At 38.2% G+C, this 16,007-nt stretch overlaps 1 protein-coding gene across 1 annotated transcript in view; it reads left to right on the plus strand.

Annotated features, from left to right (window-relative positions):
- The window catches only part of LOC107597704 (leucine-rich repeat-containing protein 1-like), a 69,855-nt gene that overhangs the window by 14,697 nt on the left and 39,151 nt on the right, over positions 1–16,007 (plus strand). Inside the window, exons 2-3 of the mRNA XM_016288871.1 lie at positions 12,256–12,373; positions 15,157–15,235. Of these exons, the coding sequence (XP_016144357.1) occupies positions 12,256–12,373; positions 15,157–15,235 (197 nt within the window). The remainder of the gene's footprint in view (positions 1–12,255; positions 12,374–15,156; positions 15,236–16,007) is intronic.

Consider the following 16,007-nt stretch of genomic DNA (forward strand, 5'->3'; position numbering starts at 1 on the left):
ATTTATAACGAGTGGTTCCCTGCATTATTACAGCAAAGCGTGTGATTACAGTACTGAGCCGCTGCAATGGAGCAGCTCTAATGCTATTAAATTAAAGACGATGTACATAGAGCAATGAAATGAACAGTGAAAGTAACAAAAACTTGTAAAATACATTTTATTGGGCATAATTAAGTGTGAAAATAACCGAAGGATATATAGTCAAACCAAAAATGATTCAGAGACCAGATATAATTTTTACTAGTGGGTGCAGGACACTATAGTTCATTTATGTAAGTGAGGATAGCAAAATAAACTAAACTGTGACAAATCATACCCAAAAATTCTTCATACAGTGGACTACCAGTAAAATTGATACAAATTTGGGTCCAAAAATTATTCAGACCGAGTCTGGGAAAAAACTGAAGTTGAGGTTTGCATGAAGCTGGATGACAGCATGCCCAGGAGACTACAGGCTGTCATTAAGGCTAAGGGCTGCCCGACTAAGTGTTCATAGTTGTGTAAATACTGTCATACTAACAGCTGTCTGAATTATTTTGGTTGATTGTAATCTATTACATACCTTTCTATCAAAATGATCTAACATTATCAAGATGAATTTGTTCTGACACAGTTTAACTCTGAGTTCTTGTCATATTTTATTACCATTTTCTAAACTATAGTGAATATAATGTGAGAAATGTTGAAGGTGTCTGAATACATTTTGGTTTGACTGTATCTGTTTGATAAATGAAGTTAACCAACTAACATTATACATACCCTTTTGGTTTCTGTACCCAATATTAAAAAAATATACAAATGCAAGAAAAATTTCGGTATCGGTATCGGCAAGTTCCAAAAATAAAAGTATCGGTATCGGGCGAGTACTGGAAAAAGTGGTATCGGTGCATCCCTAATTATTACCATACAAAAATCGCAAAATCAGCGAATGCATAAGGCATTATGTGAAGACTCGCTGACCAATCATTGAGAGGAACACTGTGTCTCTGCTACTCATGCATATCACCATAATTATCTTAATAAGCGTGCACTGCTATTTTCAAATCTGCATTCTGCTCCATTCAGTTGTGCTGTTTGGCACGAATAGCCAGTCATGTGTTCATGTCCTCTCTAGAGCATTGAGCCTCGGACCTAAAGCCAGCATGTACAGTGATGGAGTCAACTGCTCTCTGATGAATTGGACTGTAAGGTATTGATAAACATCGTAGTGTAACTAGTCTGTAGACAAAACTAAAGTTTTATTCTGTTCCTCACACAAAGCAGCTATATAACTTCAAATGGCTTGGCAGTGTAAATAAGGCTGCTCGATTATGGCAAAAATCATAATCATAATAATTATTTTGGTCAATATTGTAATTAGTGTTGTCAAAAAAACCTGGTACTTCGGTACCAAGTCGGTACAAAAAAAAATTTAAACGTTACGGTACCAGGTTTTTTTAAATACCCGGTAAATCCGGTTCATGATGCGCTATCTGAAAGGTGCGCAGATGCGCTCTCTTCCTAAAAGCACTGAGACATGGCGACCTCAAAATGGGGAAACACATCAAACTAGCAAAACACTTTAAAGACAGAAACCCCGGATCAAATGAAAGAGTTCAAGCAGGTAAGTTTAATTTCCATACATTGATTTATTTGTGGTGCCCGCCACAATATCAAAACTGACCGCCATAAATAGATTTTCCAAAAGGCTTTGATTTCGTTGAATAAACATGAGCACTGCACGTCTCAAAGTCGAAACCGGGTGCGGTGTTTTTATATCACTGTATTTCTGAAGGAAACGACTGTCTTCAGACAATTATGGATGTCATTTTCGTTTCATCTTGCCTGTAATGCCTGATAAAGCAGCGTTTGTGAGCGCAGTGCTGTTTTGTGTACAGCGTTACCGGGGAAACAGCTACCGCTCCAACAGCGGCACCTAGTGGCAAAGAATGAATTTACATTTTCATTCAGACCAACCGAATAAACATGAGCACTGCACGTCTCAAAGTCGAAACCGGGTGCGGTGTTTTTATATCACTGTATTTCTGAAGGAAACGACTGTCTTCAGACAATTATGGATGTCATTTTCGTTTCATCTTGCCTGTAATGCCTGATAAAGCAGCGTTTGTGAGCGCAGTGCTTATTTGATTACAGCCGTTTCCGGGGAAACCTTGATCTCTCACGCTGTGCAAGCGCCTCCTGCTGAGAATGAATTTGAATTTATATGCCGCCACAAATAGAGAGCAAATCTGTGGGAAACACTGCTTCTGTTATGAATATGAATATTTAATATTTTAATTTGAATGTCGGATTGGAATGAACATCTCTGTTATTAGAGTAGTTAATCGTTAGCATAAGTGCAGCTAACGCTAATATAATGAGCATTAGATGCAAATGCTCCTATAACTAACTCCTATAATGGTTCTGTGATCAGCAGTAAATCTCCATCCAAAGGCCAGAGAGCGCTCTCACGCTGAAACTCCAATTACGCCTCGCAGAAGAAAACCAGGAAATGCCTATAACGGTAGCTGAATAAACAGAAGATTTAACTGCTTTTATTGATTCAACATGACTAATAAACACACGATTATGACAATATATGGTTTATCTGAGTTATTATAATTTTCATTGAAATAAAGTATATTTATAATGCAATGCCTTTATCACTGTTTAGAATACTATGAAATATGTTGCGTGCCTGATTCTGTGTAAGAAGCCACATCATCTCACAGAAATATTTATTTCAAACAACTGACGACTGACGTTATGAAGTGAGTTTGGAGTAAAAATATGTTATTAAATGTGGTGTTTTCACATGCTTTCAGATGGAGGAGCATTTACTACACAGAGCCGTAGTTCACTGAGAAGCTATGCAAACAGCTGTCATTATCGTGTACGATTTCTTCGATTTCGTAATCGCGATTTATTTTTTAATTTTTGGTAACTTGTCAGTGAACTACGGCTCTGTGTACACTGTAAAAAATTACCGTGAATTTAACGGTAAAAGACTGAAAAAATGCTACAGTAAAAACCTGTTAAATGGTTAACGGTAAATTCCCCTACTATATACGGGCTGCTACCATATTTTTAAGGGTAAAATTCCGGCAACCACAGCTGCTGTTTTTTTACCGTAAATTTTACGGAATTTTTTTTACTGTGTAGTAAATGCTGCTCCATCTGAAAGCACGTGATGATGATTTACTGCTGATTACTGAACTGGCTTTACTAACAAAATGCACATAACAATCGCATTCGATTAATCGTGCAGCCCTACTAAAGTATTTAGCTATAACAGCCTACTACAGAAATTGAATAATTCAATATAAAATAAAACAGCATAGTCTTCATTGTAATAATTAAACTTCCTTTGTTTCTTATTAAAGCTACAAAAGTCCTTCAGTCAAGAGCAGTCTTTTGTTGTTTGATTAATATGAAGCACTCAGTCAACAGCAGGAATATTAGCCTGCTGTCACTTTAAGACAGCCGCACGGATCCTATTTACTGTTATACACGTATTTTCATTCTCAACTGTCTACGTTCACTTATTACATTAACGATTCTGGTTTATGTGAATAATCACCAACCGCCGTATTTTGACACATTTTTGCATGTTGACCGTTTAGGCGCGCACCTTAAGCTAAAAGGGTCCGTGTTCTGTTCCGTCTCTGAGCGCACGCACAGAAATCCTCCCGAGGAACAGCGCAAGTTTTCTTTTGTGCTTTTAAAAACATGAATAAATCGAATCAACTTTAATAAATCAAGCACGTCCCATTTTGCGAAAGTCGTGTTATAAGATTTTACTGATTTGCATGTGAAATTGGGCTTTTATGGAGGAGCAAAAGCGCACCGCTGGAAAGGGGGTGGAATGGGGTGCAATAATCGTTTTATCTCGATTATTGTATTTTAATAATCATTGGAGGCCGAAATCGAAAGCGTACTTTGATTAATTGCACAGCTCTAAGTGTAAATCATCCATGTTTTTTCATAGAAAAGAGCAGCTTGAACATTCTCCTTTTGTATTTCATGAGGGAAAGAAAATGGTACAGTGCACAGCATAAATGTGTACACCCCTCTGAAACTTAACAAATTCAGCAATTACTCTTTGCTTAGAAGACATGTTATGGTTTTTTTAGAGATATAATATTCCAGCAAGTCTGCTTGATCAGTTACCAATGAAGAATGTTAAAATTATTCAAGAAAATACAATTTTCTTATCAAAGTGATAAAATGTTGTGTTGCAAAAATGAGTACACCCTCCTAAAAGTTACTAAATAAAGCTAAAAAAAAAATTCTGGTGTAAGGTTAAGGCAAGTATTGATCAACAGGTATGTATGTTGAACCAAAACTGTTAAAGGTAAGTAATTTCTTGATAATTAAGTATTATATGGCCCACTGAATCATACTCTGACTTAATGCTGACAACAATGAAACCACTTGAGAGAGATTTATTTCTTAGCATAAAAGAGGACAATGGTACAAGAGGAATACCAAATTATTGGTTTAAATGTGAAAATATACCCAAAGTAACAGAAATTGCAAAAACAATGTACTTGTGAAAAGGCCCCTGAAATAATCAGGTCTTCACTTTAAGCTTTCATTTAGTGATGAGTGAGTTTTTGCTAGAAAAAGAGCAGGAGAAACACTGTGAAAGTGTCTCCGAGCCGGCAAAAGCTGTGAAAAGAGTGACGCTTTATCTCACAGAGTAAGATGCAGCATGCAAAAGTGACATGCATGGTTGTTTATCCACACCAGAACTACCGACTGTAGCCAAAGCACCATAAACTTCTTTAGCTTTTTCCAAGGCCCATATTTTCAAAATATAGACTTCTGGGAATCCATACTCTGGTCTCATGAGACCAATTCAATCATTTCGGATCTAACAGCATCCAACATGTTCTGGTGTAGCCAGAGGATGAGTACTGTGAGAAGTGCCTGGTTCCCACAGTGGCATTCAGTGGTAGTAAAGCTCTTCTAAAGGGATGTATGAGTGCTGAAGGTGTGAGGGAGTTGTACTTTAACAACGCTGTCATGAATTCACACACAACCGTGTGATGTAATACAAAAACCTGAAGCTGAGGATGCTACCCTCTTCTCATTCTCTGCATTGTTGAGCTTTTTTTTTTACATGACAATGAAGATATTAATTTCCCTGAGTTGAAAATCCTTCAGTGGACATGTATTTCACTCAATCTTAACACTCTTGAGCAGCTGTGAGAAATTCTGTAGAGACGAGCTGAGCAACACTCCCCATTAAAGACCAGGGCATTTAAGGAGGTCGTCCTCCAGGAGTTAAACAGCACAGATGTGAAAGTTTGTCATGAACTTGTACACTCAGTGCCAAGAAGTGTCAGAGCAGTGTACTTCAAGTTATGGAGGACATATTAAGTTCTAGAATATTACACTTGGTTGAATTAAATCTAGGTTGTACTCAATTCTGCAATCCTTCATTTAAACAAAAATTGGCAACGTTTCTTATTTTACAGATATTAATGGCATGTATATCTATTTTTATTAAGAATATGTTTAATGCATTTCAATTTTGCCATCTTTCTGTGAATTATATAAGTGATCATTAAGAAAATACATCTTTTATATTTAATCAGAGAGGGTGTACTCATTTATGCTGTGCACTGTATATATCAGGATTGGAATGACAGAAGTGAGATTTTGTTGTTTTTTTCCTCCCCTCTTTTACATTTTTTGAGTGATCAGTTTCTTTAAAGGGACAATAAGTTTTCACTGCTAGAGGTCACATTTTCAAAACTATAACAAAGGTGAAGCTTGATGATGCTATGAAGGAGAGTGGAACGATGGGAGATGTCCGAATCATGTTCACGGATGTAATGAATACATTTTTTTTTATTACCTGTACCTTCCAAAGTTATTCAAACAGCGAATAAATTATGCAGAGAAAGCAAGCAAAGAACATTTACATTGTCAAGGAACAGTATGACTGACAGTCTATCACAAGTTTAATTGATAGGCGACAATGAACTGGGACGAGCCATTATTTAAAATTGGAATTTCTCTGGTTTTACAAATACTTGGGAACTTTTGGGATAACATAAGTACACAACTGCATGAAATATATCACACTGTGCAAGTGGTTTTTGGATATTTTATTACAAAAATCTTACATATTGTGCATTTAAATCCATCAGATTAGTTTTAACTGTGCATGCTAGTGGAGGAATATGGAATTATTTGCATACAATTTTTGACTGATGTCCTAAATCCCTCCTCATTGTTGTGGCTGCTTCTTTAAATTACCATGAAGGTTTTCAGATGCTTTTGCAGATGGGGTTTGAAAAGCTGCATGAAACGCAATGCATTATTCATTTATTTCATGGACCTCAAAGAGCAATCACACAGTTTTTTTCCGACAGTTTCACACCATTCTCTGCTGGTTGTCCAAGAGTTGTAAAGTTTACCTGAATAAGTATTTCTTACAAAGTTTTTTCTCTTCAATATTAGCTTAGTTAGTGGATGTTGCCTCAGATTCAAGGATTTGTCTTTCACTCAGAAGAATTCTATAGATGCCATTTGTGGACACTAAGAAACTAAACAAATATTAAAATAAATATATGAATAAAAATGTACATAAGATAAATTACAAAACATATAAGTCAAATGGTCACTGTCTTAAAGGGTTAGTTCACCCAAAAATGACAATTCGCCCACGAATTACTCACCCTCAAGGCATCTTAGGTGTATATGACTTTCTTCTTTCAGACGAATCCAGTCGGAGTTATATTAAAAATTGTCTTTGATCTTCCAAGCTGTTTAATGGCAGTCAGCGGGTGTTGCATTACTTCAGTCCAAAAGAAGTGAAATAAAGCACATCAATCCATAATAAAAAGTGCCTTACACGGCTCCGGGGGGTGAACAAAGGCCTCCTGTAGCAAATCGATGCATTTTTGTAAGAAAACTAACCATATTTAAAACGTAATAATCAAATTAATCTAGCTAGGCGCTCACTGTTGTACACGGAAGCAGCTCCGGGTGGATGACGTATGGACGTCAGCATTGCGCATACACCGCTCTGAAGTGATGAACGTGGAAGTGCAGGGGAGAGATCAAAACAAAACAACGGTCACGAATTAGAAGTACAAAACGAGGATTCGTAAAGAAGAATGTCGGAGGATTTCGATATAAGCCAAGAGGAGACTGGTTTTCCTTTGCTAAAGTAAGGAAACTTTGCTTCCTTTGCTCCTATAAACAAACGTTGGTTTTCACGAGACTCGCCGGCGCATGCACAAGGCCGACATCTTGCGTCATCCTCCCGGAGCTGCTTCCGTGTACAGCTGTTGGCGCAAGCTAGATGAAAGTGATTATTACGTTTTAAATATGGTTATTTTTTAAACCGCTTGGAAGATCAAAGTCAATTTTTAATATAACTCCGATTAGATTCATCTGAAAGAAGGAAGTCATATACGCCTAGGATGGCTTGAGGGTGAGCAAATAATGGGCTAATTTTCATTTTTGGGTGAACTATCCCTTTAAAGTGCAAACATAATCATAGAAAGTAAGGCAACACCCTGCTCTAAGGCAACTTCAGGGAGGGCAGAAACATTCTGCAGAGCAGAAATGGTGAAAGATTGCTTGATCTTGATTTAGTATTATTATATTATTATGAAAGGTGGGTCCTCATGATCCTTCTGGCTTTTTCACCTCCTCCTGTTATTGTGAAGCAGAATGTAATCTGGTAATCTGTACTTCTGCATTTAGCCTTAACGATCGCACCAGAACACAATTAAGCACAAAGTGAAATCATGAGGAAGGACAAAGCAATATCGATTGACAGTCTACCATTTTAAGCTAAAGGGATTTAGTCTTTCTGAAACTCCTTAGTGAAATGTTATGTTTACTAATATAGTTAATAATATAAATTATACTTTATGGCCAGATATTAGAGTTAAATAAAGAGTTTGCTACTATCACAGTTTGCCATGGGAAAATACCAGAAGTACGTAGGGCATGGAGTCGATGGATCAGGCTTTGGATTGTTTCAGTGAAATTTCATAAAGGTCCATTGTTAATAGTGTAGCGAAGTGTGAAGCACTGCTCACATAGAATTCAGTTTCAAACCAAGGAGCTTTGTTTTGGTAAGCATGGTGAATTTGCTTGGCCAACGTGGTGCTTTTCTTCACCATGTGATATGATTTGAAAGCATAACAACTAAACTTTAATCATCTTGAGCATTAGTCAATCAAGCTTTTTTTTCATGATAGAACTTATGGGCTGGTAGTGATGCTTGATGCATTATCGGTCATTTAAAGAGGTTGGCCGATAGTGGATTTTACTGATACGATAACCGATTAATCAACCGATAGTTGGTTCCCTGAGCAAAAATGACAATTCGCCCACGAATTACTCACCCTCAAGGCATCTTAGGTGTATATGACTTTCTTCTTTCAGACGAATCCAGTCGGAGTTATATTAAAAATTGTCTTTGATCTTCCAAGCTGTTTAATGGCAGTCAGCGGGTGTTGCATTACTTCAGTCCAAAAGAAGTGAAATAAAGCACATCAATCCATAATAAAAAGTGCCTCACACGGCTCCGGGGGGGTGAACAAAGGCCTCCTGTAGTGAATTGATGCATTTTTGTAAGAAAAATATCCATATTCAAAACGTAATTATCACTTTAATCTAGCTTGCCCACCAGTTGACGGAAGCAGCTCCGGGTGGATGACGTATGGACGTCAGCATTGCGCATACACCGCTCTGAAGTGATGAACGTGGAAGTGCAGGGGAGAGATCAAAACAAAACAACGGTCACGAATTAGAAGTACAAAACGAGGATTCGTAAAGAAGAATGTCGGAGGATTTCGATATAAGCCAAGAGGAGACTGGTTTTCCTTTGCTAAAGTAAGGAAACTTTGCTTCCTTTGCTCCTATAAACAAACGTTGGTTTTCACGAGACTCGCCGGCGCATGCACAAGGCCGACATCTTGCGTCATCCTCCCGGAGCTGCTTCCGTGTACAGCTGTTGGCGCAAGCTAGATGAAAGTGATTATTACGTTTTAAATATGGTTATTTTTTAAACCGCTTGGAAGATCAAAGTCAATTTTTAATATAACTCCGATTAGATTCATCTGAAAGAAGGAAGTCATATACGCCTAGGATGGCTTGAGGGTGAGCAAATAATGGGCTAATTTTCATTTTTGGGTGAACTATCCCTTTAAAGTGCAAACATAATCATAGAAAGTAAGGCAACACCCTGCTCTAAGGCAACTTCAGGGAGGGCAGAAACATTCTGCAGAGCAGAAATGGTGAAAGATTGCTTGATCTTGATTTAGTATTATTATGGATTGTGAAAAGGTGGGTCCTCATGATCCTTCTGGCTTTTTCACCTCCTCCTGTTATTGTGAAGCAGAATGTAATCTGTGCATGATCACTTCTGCATTTAGCCTTAACGATCGCACCAGAACACAATTAAGCACAAAGTGAAATCATGAGGAAGGACAAAGCAATATCGATTGACAGTCTACCATTTTAAGCTAAAGGGATTTAGTCTTTCTGAAACTCCTTAGTGAAATGTTATGTTTACTAATATAGTTAATAATATAAATTATACTTTATGGCCAGATATTAGAGTTAAATAAAGAGTTTGCTACTATCACAGTTTGCCATGGGAAAATACCAGAAGTACGTAGGGCATGGAGTCGATGGATCAGGCTTTGGATTGTTTCAGTGAAATTTCATAAAGGTCCATTGTTAATAGTGTAGCGAAGTGTGAAGCACTGCTCACATAGAATTCAGTTTCAAACCAAGGAGCTTTGTTTTGGTAAGCATGGTGAATTTGCTTGGCCAACGTGGTGCTTTTCTTCACCATGTGATATGATTTGAAAGCATAACAACTAAACTTTAATCATCTTGAGCATTAGTCAATCAAGCTTTTTTTTCATGATAGAACTTATGGGCTGGTAGTGATGCTTGATGCATTATCGGTCATTTAAAGAGGTTGGCCGATAGTGGATTTTACTGATACGATAACCGATTAATCAACCGATAGTTGGTTCCCTGAGAAGGGAATGAGACACTGCGTCCTCTAGGGGTCGCTATGGGGAACGCCTTCGGCGATACCGGTGTCTGAAGCATACATCTAAACACAACAATGATATTGGCCGGCGACAGCCTATGATGTCATTACCGGTGCGACCACAGTATAAAAGGGCGCCGGGAGAACACGTCATCCGCTGCTTCGTCTGAAGCTTACATCCGAAGCATGGCGATGAGACTAGAGGACGCAGTGTCTCGTTCCCTTCTCAGGGAACCATGGTTACATACGTAACCGGAGACGTTTCCTTCAGAGGGAACTTCGAACTGCGTCCTCTAGGGGTCGCTATGGGGAACGGTATACCCACGCTGCCATGCTGAGGGGAGTGCATGCCAATACAAAGGCGAGCACCTAGTACCCCAACTAGTGTTGTCACGGTACCAAAATTTCAGTATTCGTTACCAATACCAGTGAAAATTCACAGTTCTCGGTACCAATTTCGGTACCAAAGCAAAACACAAAAACATGCTAATTGAACAACATTTTTATTAATAACGTTAAAGTAAAATTACATGTACAAAACCAATGCCATTCTTTATACTTATTTAAAATTGTCAGCAGACAGTTGCAATAATGTTCTCATCCTTTTTCTGAAACAACCGGACATGTCAATAAGCACTCATCCGAATTTCCTGCTCAAGTTGAACATTTTCAACTTACACGGAAGACGCGATTGAGGAGAATATCGTCACCCAATTCGTGTCATTCTCTTCGTCCGGCGCAAATTCGTGTCTATTTGCATCTTTGCACTCACTTTGTATGTAATCTACTCTGGCAAATAATTTAATTCACTTTTGGTGTGCACATCTTGCCCATCTTGCATCTTTCAAGACCATCTTTCTTTCTCTCTCTTTGCCATGTGTGTGAGAGAAACACAGAGCACTCTCAGCCAAGTAACAGTGAGTTGGGCACCTACACACTAGACTTGGTCCTCAAATAGCCGACCGCAGTCCGGTTCCGGACCCTGGCTGGCTTCCAACCAGACCGCAAGACATCATGGCAATGGTAGACCATTTTACCATTTGTAGTTTAAAGTGACTGGCAATGAAGCCATGCACACCAAAGCGCTCGGTGTTGTTTATGATAATGATCTTTTTGGCACTATATCCTCTAATATTGCCATCTAGAGCCAAACATGCTTCAGTTGAGTTGAACATGCAGAAGGTACAGTATAAGCACTGCTGAAGAGATGCTGCAGGCAGTTGTTTGTTTGTAACGGGCTCTGCTCTCTCTCTGACTGTGCTGTTTTATGGGGTGCTTCAAATGCACTTTTTTCCTCGTGTCAGTCATGGTGCCAGTGAGAGGTGGGAGGAACTGAACAAGTAGGTCAGGCAGATAGACATGAATAGCTGATTACATCACAGAGAGCCATACACTGAGCTGCTTTTGCCAGGCCACTGGACATTAGTAATTACTAACCTAATAAACTAGTTTAGTTTTTGTGTGTGAATTGATTGCGGGATATCTGGATGTGGTTCTGTTTGTAGCCCTTATGTATGAGGTGTTTCTTGTGTGTCTTGTACTTCTAGACCAACACATCAATAATACTCAAATGTGAGTCAGTACAGCATCAGAATTACCCATAATCCTCTCTAAACACCCTCCTGATTTGCATAGTCTATGTTTGGAATAGCATACTAGTGTACTATTCTTACCATTTCTGCAGTATTTACTGTACTTTTTTTTGTATGTAAGGAATAACTGCATTGGCAAAATATGTATTTAGTAGTGTGAAAGAAAACAGACTGGCTGCATTACTCTTTTATTGGATCAGAATATCTCAATAGAGATCACTAAACTTCAACTTAACTGTACATGTTTGCCAGTGTTTTCAGCTCATCAGCACTTTTAATGCAATATGACGTTGCCAGGTTGGGAAGAACCATTTAAAAAAAAAATTGTTTATTTGTTTATTTTTTTAATACAATATCCCAAAATTCACAAAGTAAATAAATGTATATAAAAATAAATTAATTTATTTGATTATTTGATACTATGTATTACACTCTTTGTGTACACATTTACTTTGTATTTATATTTGAAAAAATACCTCCATGATCTGTAATTTAATTTCTGTGATTTCATCTATAATTACTAGCGCTAGTCTTTCAATCATATGATATATAATACAACTATATTGCACAGTGTATTGCTGATTGTGCATGACTTATTCAAACTGCAGTAGCAATTAATTGGTGTTTCTTGCTCTGTTTCAGCCATTTTTCAATTTGACTAAGCTGAGAAAACTTGGCCTAAGTGACAATGAGATCCAGCGGCTGCCGGGAGATATAGCTAACTTCAACCAGCTCGTAGAGCTAGACATCTCTCGAAATGGTAAGAAGCCCTTTGGTTTATCAGACCACTGTTTACTGTACATGTCTGTGAGAGACTTTGGCCTCCCGTGTCTTGCCCTTCCCACAAGCTTCCAGCATACGCCCAGCATATTTCAGCAGCTGGGTTTCTGTGCTCCGCAATTACATACAACATTTCAGCATCATTCACAGTAATTCCCAGCCTGGATCGCAGCATCTCCACGCCCAAAATTCTGTTCTTGTTTCAGCTATTTTTACTGTTTTTGATCAAGTGGCATTTTTAAAACTAGACTTCATGGTTTGTGGTGTCTTGTGGTTTCAAATGACCTGTGTCTTACTTAAAGGGATATTTCATGAAAAAATATAATTCTGCCCCATTTACTCTCCTGCATCTCTTTTTAAACATTAGAGCCCGACTGATATGGGTTTTTTGGGGGCCGATACCGATATATCGATACTGATATCGATATACCGGCCGATATTCTTTGTGTGTATTATAGTACAGTACCAGTCAAAATTTGGGACACTTTCCCATGCGTGTGTCCAAACTCTTGACTGGCACTATATATAGAATAGAGTATATACATAAACACATTTTTTGCAATGATCACTCAAATGTGGTGATCAAAAACTTATAATGACGTGACAAAGATATGTAATGGAGGCAGGGCATTTAACAATTTAACAAACTTTATTATCCAAAATGAGTCTGACATCAGTGCACTGAACAGTAAAGCTGAAGTTTATTCAACTTTATTTCAATTCAATTCCATTCAACTTTATTCCTTTGAGGTTTATTTCACTTCGGAACATTCATTCACGGATTTGCGCTACTGTCTTCACACACAGACGAAACTTACTAGAGAAGTGTGAAGTGTGATATAATATACCTCTGTAAATAAATACAATTTAAATTCACGTCTTGCGCACTTTAATGCCCTTTGAATGTAACGTGTACGTTCCCTTGGAACTGGAATCATGGCGGAATATCATGTGAAGTCCACTTCACAGGGCACTTACTGTCGAATAAGACAATGCTTGTATGCTGTTGCCTGAACAAGAGACCTCCTTACTGAAGTGAAAGTGTTGGCTTGTGTCACTATCTCGCGAACGCGGCAGCGGATTCTCCACCAAATTCGGACGATCCATTCAGCTCAAGGAGCCCTCCCGAACTCCACCCTCCACGCGCCGGTAGCCCCCTGGGATCGCCAGATCGGTCAGCGCCCGACCGCGAATTTAACCGCCCGTAACTCCCGGACCCCGGGGGCGGTCTCATTCGAAAGGGGACCTCGAGACCTACACTCAATTCGGCGTTCGAGAGGGTTCCTCGAGCTGAAGGGATCCCCCGAATTTGGTACAGATCCGCTGCGCCGTTATGGAGATATGGCTGTTCAAAGTTTAAATGGTATTCTAAGCTTTAAAGCGTTTCATCCAGGTCACCAGTAGCAAACAATGGAGCACGCTCTGCTGGACAAACGACGTATTTACACCAGTTACAAGCAATTTATCTGCATTTTATGTTCTGTAAAAAAATCGGCAAAACGATATATCGGTCGGGCTCTACTAAACATGTATGACTTTATTTCTTCTTCTATACAGCATAGATGATATTTTGACATTTTTGAGCCAGACATGTAAAGTAAGTGGGGTTGAATGTTGTTTGGACTCCAGTGTTCTTTAAAATATATATATATATATACACTCTATATATAGCCGTGAGCGTGAATAAACTACTTTTCAGTTTTCATTTCATGGTTTATGCTCTTTGTGTGTTTACACACTGTCTTGGAGTGGAGGTTCCTCCCTCATAAATTTACATCATATTGTAGTTGAACTCTGATCTATCTTAGTTATAGCACCATTTTTATTGCAGGCAGAGAAATGATTGAAATACTTGCTTTGTTCCAAACCCCTATAAGCTGCCTCGCTGTCTACATAGCTTGGTATCTTGTAAGGAAGCATCTGAAATGGAACCTGTAAAGGACCAAGATTGACAGCTCTATTTACAGCAACGATTGCTTCATGTTCTGCAAGTAAAAACTTCATTCAGTTTCTCCATAGGGGAATTGATTTTGAACTTTTAACTTAGTAAAGACAAACCTACTGTGAGCTACGAGGTTGTTAATCAGTGGTATATGCTTTTGTTGAAACATCAGCCAGCATTACTTCAACTGATTTTTAAATTAACCATGTTTAACAGCAGAATTCCTGGTGGAAAAACTGCATTATACAGAAATGTTCAGCGATCAGAGAATCGCGATAAGGAAATTGCTGCAATGCAAATTTCCCCTTGCTCTCAGAATATTCTGTAAAATCACTATTATATATGTTAGATATCTTTAAGTCCCTATAGGAAAAAACAAGGCCTCTGAAAAAGTGGGTGAATGGTACCGTCACACTCTACAGCACTCCTCACGTGAAGAATACGCAACTCACAGTTGATTCCAGTAGAGTTTAACATTACGCTAACAACACAGTCTCAGATGTTGAGTAAGATGGGAAATTGTTTTATTGATTAAAAATTTGTATTATTGTTTTTTTATAAGGTTCATTATTTCATAATTATAGGCTAAGTAATGTTTTAATGCCATCTTGCATGTTTCAGTAAAGGATGCATGCTATGCTAACTTAAAATGTGGGCAAAGGAAGGCATCTTAATATAGGCATCTCTGCCCTTAATGGTGGAAGTTTACCTGTAATGCCTTAAATCTCTCTAGGTTTTTGTACAAAGCCATTGTTTCAACTAGAGCAAGGGTTTTATTGTTGTAAGTGGATTAAATCGGTTTCTTCTTTTTTTCCTCACAGATATTATGGAACTCCCAGAAAGCATTTCATATTGTAAAACCCTCCAAGTAGCAGATTTTAGTGGAAATCCTTTGACAAGGTAATTGTGCATTTCAGATTTTGTGTGATATTCTGATCCTGTATAATTGCTGACATGTTTTATAAAGCCCATTATGTGGTGGCAGTTCAAGAAAAAATGCTAAAATACTGCTGTTTATCGCAAGTTATCTAAACTAGTTTTGTTCAGTTTTGCTGCTGTTACCCTAATTATGATTGTGTGAGAGAAATTTCTAGTTTGTAGTATAATTCTAGTATAATTAAAAATATATTCCCCCTTTAAATTGCTTCTGTAGTTAGCCTCATTTTTGTTAGTAGTTTGTAGTGAAGTTAAAGGGTTAGTTCACCCAAAAATTTTGTCATTAATTACTCACCCTCATGTCGTTCTAAACCCGTAAGACCTCCGTTCATCTTCGGAACACAAATTAAGATATTTTTGATGAATTCTGAGAGCTCTCTGACCCTCCCATAGACAGCAAGGGTACTACCATGATCAAGGTCCAGAAACGTAGCAAGGAGATCGGTAAAATAATTCATGTGACATCAGGGGTTCAACCGTAATATTACGAAGCTACGCGAATACTTTTTGTACGCAAAGAAAACAAAAATAACGACTTTGTTCAACAATTCGTCTCCTCCCTAGCGCTAGTATCCACTGAATGTAAACAGCGTATGTTGTTCTGTGTCAGCTGCGTCACGTGGATATGTTGTTTTCGTTCAAATCAAAGCGTAAACAACGTTGAAAACAAATCCGCGTGGCAGCTGACACAGAATAGCATACGCTGTTTACGTTCAGTGGATACTCTCCAAAATGG

The sequence above is a fragment of the Sinocyclocheilus grahami genome, unplaced genomic scaffold, assembly GCF_001515645.1.
Source record: "Sinocyclocheilus grahami isolate Dianchi unplaced genomic scaffold, SAMN03320097.WGS_v1.1 scaffold235.1, whole genome shotgun sequence".
In the NCBI taxonomy this organism is placed as follows: Eukaryota; Metazoa; Chordata; class Actinopteri; order Cypriniformes; family Cyprinidae; genus Sinocyclocheilus; species Sinocyclocheilus grahami.